The 12,103-nt window shown below is 36.5% G+C and overlaps 1 protein-coding gene across 1 annotated transcript; it reads left to right on the top strand.

The window, feature by feature from the left end:
- Nucleotides 1-6,742: 6,742 nt before the first annotated feature.
- Nucleotides 6,743-10,735, top strand: cd83 (CD83 molecule). Its single transcript, XM_022762044.1, has 5 exons — nt 6,743-6,861; nt 7,182-7,321; nt 8,414-8,642; nt 9,293-9,387; nt 9,655-10,735. The coding sequence occupies exons 1-5, from the start codon at nt 6,822-6,824 to the stop codon at nt 9,805-9,807; spliced, it is 657 nt and encodes a 218-aa protein (XP_022617765.1). The 5' UTR covers nt 6,743-6,821; the 3' UTR covers nt 9,808-10,735.
- Nucleotides 10,736-12,103: the final 1,368 nt, after the last annotated feature.

Here is a 12,103-nt window from a genome sequence, read left to right as displayed (position 1 = left end):
GTAGATGTTCATTCACAAACCAAAAAAAAAGCACCATTATGATTCAGTAGTTTGCTTGGAAGATCTGTGGATCTCTGTTCTTACTTGGCTCTTTTTCAGAAAATGTCCCTTTAGTATTTTCAGTGTTTCTAATGCCTTTTTTTATTGAGACTTGTAAATGTCAACACAAACCCCACCTGTAAATGTCAGAGAACACTTAATGCCCGACTTGAGTGATTTTGATCGTTTATATGGTCAAAGAGTTGTGAAGCAGGAAAGAGCATCATTAGAGCTTATTGTTTGTTTGTTTGTTTCTGTTTTTTAAAAAGGCACAATTTGTAATCAGCATTCATTGATTAAACAGATCAATACAGGACCTAATACTAGATGACAAACTCATTAAAACTATAAAAGATATTTTCAATTCATCATCAGGTGAGAAAAACAAAAACACTGATTTTTTTATTTGTCAAACTGAGGTTCAAAATTATTATAAAAAATCTTTATTATATTAAATTGTCACATTTACCTTCTGAACATAAGATATAATAACTATTTTAAATACACTATATTTTGCCTTTTTTTCTTCTTTTTTTTTTTATGACATCTTCATTCTTAGTTATATTATATTTTAGAGGTGTGAAATGAGTAAAGTTAGGAACCAAACAGATTCATAATGTTGGTTGTTGGATAAATCATCCAGCTCTAAGTCAAACAATTCAGCTCTAAGTGTAATTTATATAGTCAAAAATACATTTTTAAGTTTTCATTTTAATTTTTAAGGCATTTTAAGTCACCGAGAGTCACCGAGCGACGCTTCAAAAACATTGAAAGGTGTTGGGATTAAATAACTTGGACTTTACTTATAGCAGCAGAAAATTAAAACGATTATATGCATGACTGTCTTTCTATGTACCAAATTATTCTAATGTGATGGCAAGAAACAAGGATGAAGTCTTAGTTAAAGAACAGAAAGCACTGAGGTAGAAATTAGTGTAAAAAAAAAAAAAAAAAAAAAGGATAAAAAACATAAACATACATTTTAATCTAAACAAAGAAATAGCTTATATATTTTGTTTTTAAACTGGTCCAGTATTTTATAATGGAGCAAACATTCTTTCTAATACTTCATTTATTATTTCAGTAATGATACTTGGTGAGACTGGAAGTTCACCTGTGAATGTGAAGTACCAGAGATATTCACTTTTCACATTTGAGAAGCTGGTACTGGAGTCTTTTGCATTTTTTATTATTTTAAAAATGGCTTAAAACAATTAATGGACTGTAAAAATTTACTTATTTATTTTTATTTAAAATTTTTACTGATTGATCAAGTGATGTACACCTGAAACTAATTAATTAATCTTCCAGTTATAGCATATATCATATAGCATATATATGTAGTATAAAAGAAGTTTAAACAAATGTCCATCACAGTTGAATAATTAAAAATGCTTGTTTTGTACAAAAATCAAAGAGCTGGTACCTGAGATTTTTTTGGCATTTCTATTTTAAAAATCATTGAAATCAATAACTTTTCAAGTATTGTGTTGGCTCAGTAGTTGATCCATCAACTAGTTGTAAAAAGCGCAAGTGCGAAAACACACTTACATAAAGTGGCTCAACATCCTGTAGCAGCTCAACTAAAGTCAGTTTGGTACAAAGCGGTCTGTAGCTTTGAATAGTGTCGTTGCAGGACTAATACTATGTGGGTTTCCAGCTGAGAGAGACATGACTTAAAGTTGGTTTGTTTATTGTTGAGTTTCTTTTGGCTTTTGGGTGATTTGTTTCTCTCAAATTCTTGAAAATACAGAGAACTCCCTCCCTCATCATGTTATTCTTTCATTTCTGTTTAGTCTGGTCTGATCCAGTCGGACTGAACCAAACGGTTAGAACCAGATGCTCTTTCCTGCTGCGATGCCCTTTGACCCTGAAGTAGTGAGCGGGACATTTTCCATTGCAAAAATAAAATTGTGGACGGAGATCGTTTTTCTTTTAAAATGAAAACACATTAGTGTGGACGTAGCCTGAACCTGAGAAACGGGACCTACAATACTTGGAAATGTTGGAAATGTAAACTTGAATGTATGAGGACATTTCTGAGCTTTTACTGACCAGAATCAAGGTGTCACTTCTCACAATTTGGCTTCATGTTTTTAGCTTGTTAGCTAGCTAACCTAACATCACTGGCTTATAAACATCAAATTAGCAAAGCAGCTCTTGTTAAGGCACGAGTTTGTAAGTTTGTCTGTCAAAGAGCTGCATGTAAACACTTCCCTTTTTCTTATTTCTACCTTTTGGTCCTATGACACTGAAAATCCCTTCTTCTTCTTCTTCCTCCTCCTCCTCTCCTTTGGCCAAAAAATAATAAGACACTAAAGTGCAAACACTAAGTCACTATGGCCTGTTTGAACAATTAAAATCTATAAAAATGTTTGGCTGTACATTTTTTTTTATAAAACTATACTATACTGTGAGGGTATTTGCTGGTCAGGTGAAGGTGGTATGAGCTGATATTGGAACGAAAGCTTTGTTCTGTGAAATCTGAGGGCTGCATTTATCTGAGCGAGTTATAGTACCGGCACAAACATACGTTTACGTAAACATGTTTAAAAGGATTTAAAGGATTCAGGGGGATCTGTTGGCAGAAACGGAATATATCATATTTTATTAGTGTATAATCATCTGAAACTAAGAATTGTTGTGTCTGTCTACTTTAAAGTCGCAAAATTAAAAAGCTTTTCCATCCTGTAGATGTTGAGTTAATAAGCAGCAAATAAATGTAACAGGATGACGTTTAAAATATTATTTTGTTTCTGCCAAACATAAAGTGGAATCTCATACTAAAAAGGGAATTTTAGCTCAATGTGACAAGTCTTAATAAATATGCTGCTAAACGTTGCTCTTGTTAGTTTCTCAGTAAATACAGCCCTGAGAGAAACACGAGTGATAATAAAAGATCTTCCTTCCTTCCTTCATTTTTCTTCAGGAAAGAAAGAAAAATGAATAATTTTTTTTGCATACTGTTAGTCTTTGGAAATGTAGAGAAATGTGGTCAGTACAGAGAGTAAAGCCTAACAGTACACAATCCAATCACTTTAGATTTCTGCAAAAGACTTAATAAAAAACTAAAACTAATGTGCATAGAAACTGTTAAATTTCAACATTCATATGCTGCAAATAGGTGATAAATATATTCGTTAAATATGTAAGCTAAATACGTGCAACAAAACATATAAAAAAGATTTAAAAACACTGTCTACGAGGAACTTCAAGTTGAGACAGTATTTCTGGATGATACCTAAACTAAATTGCAGTGAAGGCCAAAAGCACATACATTAATTGTACAGAAAAAATCTGTACCACAAATAGCAGCGTTAGATGAAGACCGCAGCTGGTCAGTTGCTGGGTTAACAGCTGAGAGGTAGGTGGTTCAAGAGATCATCTGCCTCAATCCCAGGATCACCACAGCCAGCAACACACCAACAGACCCTGCAGAGAAAAGACAAATTACAACAACAGGTCACAATATTACCCATAATTCATTTCAGCCTCAGCTGTTCAGACTGATGTTAACGTCACATTCCAGTACTTGTTAGACGAAGCTTGACGAAGATAGTTGAAGGTGTGTGAGGTAACAGCTGTAGAGCTACACTCAACATTTTTACACTTTGTCTTGTGGACAATTGACATTAAAGTTGTTTTTCAGGAAACATGTGAACGTTTCCCATCATCACCTTCTCTCTCACATGATGTGACTGTGACATAAACCCTCTCTTCCCCTTCATCACACATCTGCCTTTGATCCCTGATTAATAGTGACTTTGCAGGACGTCTGAGGATCTTGATGATGAATGATTGTGTTTGTGTCACTGGTCACACACACCCTGATTTTCAGGAGCCATCTTGCTGGACACAGAGTGAGAGCACGGTTGGCCGTGGTAGTAGATCCTTTCCTCCTCAGTCTCATCCTTCGCCTGTAAATACAAGAGGTCAAATTAGACCTAAAACAAAAGACTTTCTTCTTACTGCTTTATTGTTTTTGTTGGACAAGTGTTGGACGGACGAGGTTTACCAAATATGATCACAAACTTATTACAATTGTATTTTTTCTTAGGTTTTTGAACATTCTTCCTTCACTAACCACAGTTTTCTGACAGGAATTGAGACTGCTCGACAAGATCTGTCTTCCTGTTTGACATAGGGTATACTAGCTCTCTGACAGCCATTTCTGCAATATCAGCTGCAGCAGTTAGCATGTTAGCATGTGTGGAGCCAAGAGTTCATTAACTAACTACCTTAGTTTTTGTGAGGTTGCAGGTTTAAAAGCCTTGTTTAAGTTAGCTACCGTTAGCGCTGTTAACTTAAAGATTCACAGGTGTAGCAACAATCAGAGCTACACCTGAGGACTGGGTTTGGAAACAGTGATGAACAAATACAGTCAATGTTAATTTCAAAGTCAAAAAGTGGATGACATACATTGATCCAGGTTGTGGTTACATTCACGTCAATGCACTGATTCAGCGTCATCAGTCCGTCTTTAATCTCCAGGCATGGAGGCATGCACTTGTTCTTCTCACCGTTGAATAAGGCGATGTTCTGCAAGAACAGAAGAACAAACAAACAAAAATCACAGTCAATACATTTCACACGTACCCAAATATAAGTTATTCTTAAGCTCAGAAGCCGGACAAATGGTACAGATTTGAACTCTGTGACCATTTTATTGGTTGTTTGTTATATTCCTCAATTTCTCTAAGAATTTAGCATTTTTAATTCTTGTAATATTATAATTTTTTTCTTGTAATATTACAACTTTATTCTTGAAATATTAATTCTTGTAATATTATGACTTTTTTCTTGAAATATTATGACATTTTTCTCAAGATAGTACAACTTCAGTTTTGTAATATTACAATTTTTTTCATGTAATATGATTTTCTTCTTCAAAAATTACTATTTTTTTCTTGAAACATTAATTCTCATAATATTTCAACTTTATTCTTGTAATATTACGACTCTTTGTTTTGTTTTTTTGTTTTTTTGCCTGTTCATGTGCTCTTTTGGTTTGCTAGTGTCAAGCTGAATAAGAACATAAACATTTTACTGATTTTGGAACAGAGCTATTTGTATGAACATACTGGCTGACTGTCATCATGCATGCAGGGTTATTTTTTTTACCATGCCATTCACGCTACAGACGTGATCACGTTGAGAGTCGAACTTGATTTTGGGGCTCTCGCAGCACTGGTAAGAAGAGTTGCTCCACATCACGTCCGAGATGCTCGTCACAGACTCCACTACAAGGCAGAAGAAGTAGAAGAAGGAAAAGAGGTACATGAGGCTGTGAATGTTAAACCCTTTAACTTCTGTCCACTTCAGACTGCAGTGATATCCATTCTCATGTCATTTTCTCTCATGCTCCAAAATCTGCTTTTATTTTTTCCATCTCTTCAGTGTTTGAACATGATGAGGGAAGACAACACCTGAGAGCCTCACGTGAATAACTTTATGTCTGTGCCAAACATCCAGTACACATTGTTTTATTTTGGACTTCACGTGCATATCTTGTTTTGGCTAAAATGCTTCCTCACTCTACTATTACACAACAGTTAGTGTCACAACTCACTGTGGGGATTTCTTCAGGCCTAATCTTATCAGTTTCCTCTTTCACACTGGAAACTACCAGGGAAAGCAGGGGGAATCCCGGAGGCTTTCATTTCATTTCACAGTAGTACCTTTACTACAACGATTATAATGACACCCTTATAATGTATAATTACATACTTATATTTAATGTTAACATTAGCTTAAGGAATCCCAAACGCATAAATGTTATTGTAATAGTTAGGTATTAAACAGTTAGCAATGTCGGTGCTGCAGAGTATGAGCGTTTTGATGAGCGAAACGAAAAGTTAACAGTCATCACAAACTAGAAACACACACATGAACACAGTAAACAAAACATAAATAATCTTTCTAGACAGTCAGTCCACCATTTCCTGTCCAATTCACGCTATGAAAACGTTCAGCTCCCACATAGTACCGCTAAACGTAATACAATTATTTTTTTTAATCTATGTTACTGCCCCTGTCATTACCGAGTAAAGCGAGACTTTAATATATCTTCCAAATCTACAATACCCGGGTTTTAACTGCTCATTTCAAACTCACTATTTTTCAACATTTATTTTGTTTTATTTCATGCAAATGTTTGTATTGGAGACGGGGGTGGGACGTGACTGACACGTGCGCGACCGTTACTGTTAGAAAACGGTTGACTGTTGCTGTATGTGCGTGTAGCTAAAAGCGAAGACACATTGCATTGCCAGATTTGTTTTGTTTTTAATGGAGTTTGGTGTTTGTCAACCGTGATAACGACGTCGATAACGGAAATGTATCGATGACAGATAGCAGATGCTACAACTACCGCTGCATAACGAGATATATTACAGACCGGGTAGCTAGCATAACATTGTTACCACACTCACCTAAAGTTATAACTGCGAGAAGGTAAAAAGAAGCGTCCATTTTGGGGGTTTTTTTTCCTCAAAAGTAGCAGAAAGTGAAGAGAAGTGCGTCGCGATGTCTTTCTTCTCGGGAAATGTTTTGTTAATATCGACCACCTTCCCAAAACAAGCCGAGGGGAAGTAAAACAATACGAAGACGAGTGACGCCACTTGCGGAAGTCTGGGCAAAGTTTAAATCCCGCCCCTGGGGTGGCGTCTAATTTCTTCTCCCCCCTTTATAAGCACATAACACAGTCAAATAAAGTTACACGGCCTCAACCTTCTTCAATCCATCTGAAAATAATAATAACAATCATCATTATCATCATCACCATGTATCGAGACCACCTAATCTTCACTCTGCTGTCACTGTGTAAGTATTACGGACCGTCCATCCTCAGCCGGAAGGCGCTTTTTCTATGATTCATCTATAGGTCACAACTACATGATAGTTACTGTACATTATGTTTTGTTTTGTTTTTTAAAACAAGACCTGACTGTACATTAATGTGATTTAACAGTATTAAATAATAAACAGTATTTAACAGTATCATTACTCTCAAAGGTGGAGCTCAGGAAATGAAACCTTGTAATCTGATCTGAGCCCTCTTGTACAGAAGGTTTATACATAATAATCTTGGTTTACATACGTAATAATAAAAAACCTAATTTGTTGATTCTTGTATTCCTCAGGTGTGTGCCTCTCTGTGGAAGGTGCAGCCACAAGGGAAACTATCATGGAGGTAAAGTCGGTGACTGGGGAAGACTCTATTCTAGAGTGCATGGCAGTTTACAAAGAAGGCGTCGAGTACCGAGCAGTGAGGTGGTACAAGGTGAGAAAGAGTTTATTACAAGGGTTTTCATGAAGGCTGAAGCTCACATTAGGACAAAAAGAAACCGTGGCAGATCAGTACTGAAAAATTCTTATCTTATCTAACTGAAACGAAGACGGAAGTCTGCTCATTGGCTGAGTCAAATAAATACGTTTAGTGTTACTCTCTGTTTCCCTCCCTTTTTAAAAAGAACAGTACAATTAATTATATCGTGATAATGATAATAATAATAACCTAAACACAAACACTGGCACTGAAAAAAAATGATTGAGAAAAAGGCTAAAAATCAGCAGCAGAATGTCATTTTAAATGTGGGCTTAAAGTATAAATGCAGTAACTAGGGCTGCAACTAACTTATTATAAAATATATGAAAATAATATATATATATAATAATACATGTATAGTGTATATATTATAATAATCCATATATCTTATTTCAACCATCCTAAAGGAAAACAAATTATTGAGAGATTTAAGAAAAACAGCAAATCCTCAAAATGAAGATGTTGAAACCAGAGATTCTTTGTTTTTTCTGCTTTAAAAATCACTTAAATTAATAATCAATGATCAAAATAGCTATTGATTCACCATGTCCAAAAATTAGTCGACTAATTGTTTCAGCTCAAGTGTTAATTATGTCTCAGTGTGGTACATTATAGATGTTTACGCACTAATATTAATAAAGCTATATTTTGGCATCTCATGGGTCTTCATCCATCAGTGGATGCACTGTTGCCATGGCACCCAGTGGTCATCACATGTACCTGCCATCACGTGATGTGTCTTACTTAAGTCACATGACATTATGACATCTGTTGAAGTTGTAGTAATAGTAGCTAACTCTACTACTACTACTGCAGTACTACTAACAGCAGTGACAGCAATAATATGATTATGTATTATTTAAAATACAACAATATCATTTCTAAATGACTTAATTAAGCAATACTTTGTTGTATTGATATTAGTGGTATCAGGAGTGTTTGTATACAGTTACTGTCCAGTGTCAGATCATGTTATTGCTGTGAAGCCTGTGGTTCTGATCCATTCCTCTGGTAGATAAATTTAACCCCGTGCTGATGGTGTTGCAGGTCTTAGAGCCTATGTCGTCTCAGCTCAGCGGCCTCTTGACCAGAGACCTCCCCAACGGCACGACAAGATGGTACGCCGGCTTGGATCGAGAGGTGGAGCTGCTGGGCGAGTCCCGCAACATCCTCCTGCCCAATGTGACGTGTGGCGACAGCGGCTCGTACATATGTCACCTGGCAGCACCTGTGGGAGAGCAGAACAGGGAGGGGAAGGTTGTCCTCACTGTGACAGGTAACAGGTCTAAGCTCCGCTCGGTGTCTCATGTTTGTAGACCTTAGATCATTTCTCTCTCAGATTACTCCAGCAGGTTTTCCAAACTTTCCCAGCTGGTGGAGTTAATGATCTCCTTAGGTGTCAGTGACTTAAATTTGAATCAGGGGATTTCCAGACTCAAGCTCACTCTCGTATTTGAGCTTCACCTGTAGGAAAACATGGGTGTCATCTATTTTGAGTAGATAGAAATAAAGCCCTCGTCTGGAATATATGAAGCTACAGTCAACAGCTGGTTGTCTCAGTTACCTTTACTTAGTTTTTGCATTTGAAGATACAATCAGTGAGCTTTGGTTTTTGACCATTGCGTCAATTGGGTGTGCACCAAAATAACTTTCCTCCTTTGATAAGAAACAACGTTTCTAAACTACAACAGCATCGCAGCTGTTTAGGAAATTGTGAAACGCACCTCATAATCGTTTATCCAATCATTTAGTTTACTGTTTTTTTTTTCTTCCACCTGCTGAGCTCGACCTTTTCTCAGTGGATGTTTTCCAGCCTTGAAAATTCACAAAAACTTTATTAACACTGAACAGCAGTGACTCCGTGTGTGTTCAAGTTCATTCAAGTTCAAATGTGACTCAAACTTTTTTTTTTTTCTGTTTTTTTAGATTGTCCCACAGAAAAACAGATGACAGATACTTACTTGGTCATTTTTGCTTCAGCAGTGCTGATGTTAGCACTTCTGATATTCCTCATAAGCTATGTGAGTAATGCTTGCACATGCACACACACACACACACACACACACACACACACACACACACACACACACACACACACACACACTTCAATGCTTGAGAAACTGCATTTATGTAGTTTCATGTGACACCTGGTTTTACATGGATTCACTTAATCATCAGTTTGTTGCACATAACTCTCGAACCACAACACAAAACAGTTTTATTTTTCATGTAGTGTGTGTGGGAGTAAGTCCTGTGTCTAAGTGTGTTTTCCTATGTGTTCACCACAGGGTAGTCTGAGGAATGTTCTCAGAGACAGAAGCAGGCCGACAAAAAAAGACGTTTTATTGGATGCGCCGCTTAAACCGCTTGAAAAAAAGGACTTGATGTTGATCTACACTTTGGGTCCGAAATCATCCACAACGAAGCACATCTGTGTTTAAAGACAAAGCCAGTGCTTTAACTAGAAACAACTACCTGAAGATTCCTTCTCCGAGATACAATTCAGATTCAATTCAGATCTCAGTTGGTCCGAAGTATTGACAGTGGATTTTGGCATGAAAAATTTGGGGTAAAACATCCAGTATGTGCAGGAGGATCATCACCCTCAACTTTATCCTGAAAATGACCTCGTCAGCGGGAAACCAAACTGTAAAAACAAGGCAACAAAGCAGTCAGGTTTGGTTGCTTGGACACCGTCAATGACACTTTCTGTTTATTGATGCCTCGACTTCAAACTCCAACTAGAACCAACTTGTAGAAAACCATTCGGGAAGTAATAATAAAAAAAACAAAATAACGAACTGTTAGGTAGCTGGAACTGGACTCTGTCACCGCCCCCGTCACTGCGAAGGAGGGGTGTCCTCAGACGGGGCTGCTGTGGCTCCTCCTGTCCACATGTCGAAGTGTCCTTGGGCAAGAGGCTGAACCCCACATTGCTCCCGATGGTCGGACCTGCACCTTGTAAGGTGGTGGTGCAACCGGTCATCTGTGTGTGTGTGTGTGTGTGTGTGTGTGTGTGTGTGTGTGTGTGTGTGTTTGGCTAACAGATAAAGCAACTTATCCATACTGAAATGTAATGTATGCCCAAATATTGAATTTCAGATATTGAGTTCAGTCATTTATTTACAAATGAAGTAAAAACACACAGTATATGTACAAATATGTGAAAAATTATCCATGAAACCTGTAGTACCTACACTAAGTCTTGCACATACTAAGATTTATGTTTATATGTTAGGTAAATATATATCCATCCATCCAAGATAGACATGTCTGTCTTAAATTATGAGGAAAACTAGTAATTATGATGTTTTAATATAATATATCTAAATATATATCATTAACAAATATGGTCACAACATAAAATACCTTCACCTTAATATACTGTGTGTAAAAATACAAATTTTACTGTATTTCATATATGTAATGAACTTATATCTTCATATAGCCAGAGGATGTATATATGATTATAATAGACACATATGTCGTACAGTATATTACATTTACGTATGGATGCAACCATTTACTATTTACAGATGTTTGGCTGATTAACCAATCAGGAGCAAAGGTTGTGAAAACTCTCTTCTCCTCCACATCTGTGCAAAGCACCTCGTTTTTTCATCCTCAGATTTACCGTGTGATTTAGGAATATGCTCCATGTGCACTTTAAAGTGAAAAAAGGAGGGAATTAAAAGAAGATTTTGACAAGATGAAATATTGATACAGGACTAAATGATCGTTGGTTGTAGCCCTACTCATAAATGTGACAAAATTATCTTAACGGCATCTTAAAAGCTCTCAACCACACCTGATGCCTTAGCGAGATCCACCAATCTGCAGATGAATACTGTGAACTGTGGTTGAAAAGCGAGTAAGTTGACCTTTAGTTTGAGATGATTTCCTTCCAAAGCCAAGAATTAAGTAGCGCACAAGAGAGGTAAAATCTTTATGTGTGTCAGAGCAGTAACTAAATATTTGAACTCAATATGTAGCAATAACATGAATGTAGTGAAACAAGAAACAGGTTTTTATTGATTGTGAATTTAACAGAATTAAACTATTACTGAATATTTCTTTTTTTCAAACAGGAGTCTCATTTTAAGCTACTTTGTTTTTCTGGATCAGTATATTATATCTGTAGCTAATGTGCTTTAGTGGTTTAAACTTTTGCTCAGTTACAGTTTCAGAGTCTGCTGATGTTTTTAATTCAATGAAGTTCTCAATGTTTTTTAGAGAAGCGAGTCTATTTTAGATTTGTGTATTATTTGGTAGATTATTTCTGAAAATCAGATTAAAACTGTATTTGTAGAAAGACTTGGCTTCCACTTCCCTTCACCCGATCACATATGAGACAAGTGTGGTGTATGAACATACTTTATTCTCATGTTGTTTACTCAGATCTGAAAACCTCCCACATCACACGTGTTGGTGTTGGTGGAAATTTAAGACCTTTTAAAGGAGGAAATGAAAAGAGAAGTATATGCAGACGCCTCTGCACGTGGGATGTTTGTATTTTATTTGATATTTAGTTCCACATGTGGGGAAATCCCAGATGGCCACATTGCCTTTGTCTGGACACTCCTGTCTTTTAAAATAAGTGTCTCATCTTAAGTCACTGAAAGTTTGTCTCTGATGTCAGATGTTGTGGTTATCTCCTTGTAGTGTCTGTGGACGTTGTGTGGTTCAGGTTGAGATGTGCATGTAGACTGTTGTGCTGTTGTAAGTGATGTAAATATG

This window comes from Seriola dumerili, unplaced genomic scaffold (genome assembly GCF_002260705.1).
Source record: "Seriola dumerili isolate Sdu_G_001 unplaced genomic scaffold, Sdu_1.0 BDQW01000435.1, whole genome shotgun sequence".
In the NCBI taxonomy this organism is placed as follows: domain Eukaryota; kingdom Metazoa; phylum Chordata; class Actinopteri; order Carangiformes; family Carangidae; genus Seriola; species Seriola dumerili.
The sequence above is the reverse complement of the archived record's forward strand: the minus strand, read 5'-3'. Positions and strand labels throughout refer to the sequence as shown.

What these genes read in the sequence shown, in the direction of transcription:
- cd83 (XM_022762044.1), top strand. Translation starts at nt 6,822, where the DNA reads ATGTATCGAGACCACCTAATCTTCACTCTGCTGTCACTGT. An exon ending in CTTCACTCTGCTGTCACTGT is followed by an intron (nt 6,862 to 7,181) that starts GTAAGTATTACG and finishes TGTATTCCTCAG; the next exon opens with GTGTGTGCCTCTCTGTGGAA. An exon ending in TGATATTCCTCATAAGCTAT is followed by an intron (nt 9,388 to 9,654) that starts GTGAGTAATGCT and finishes TGTTCACCACAG; the next exon opens with GGTAGTCTGAGGAATGTTCT.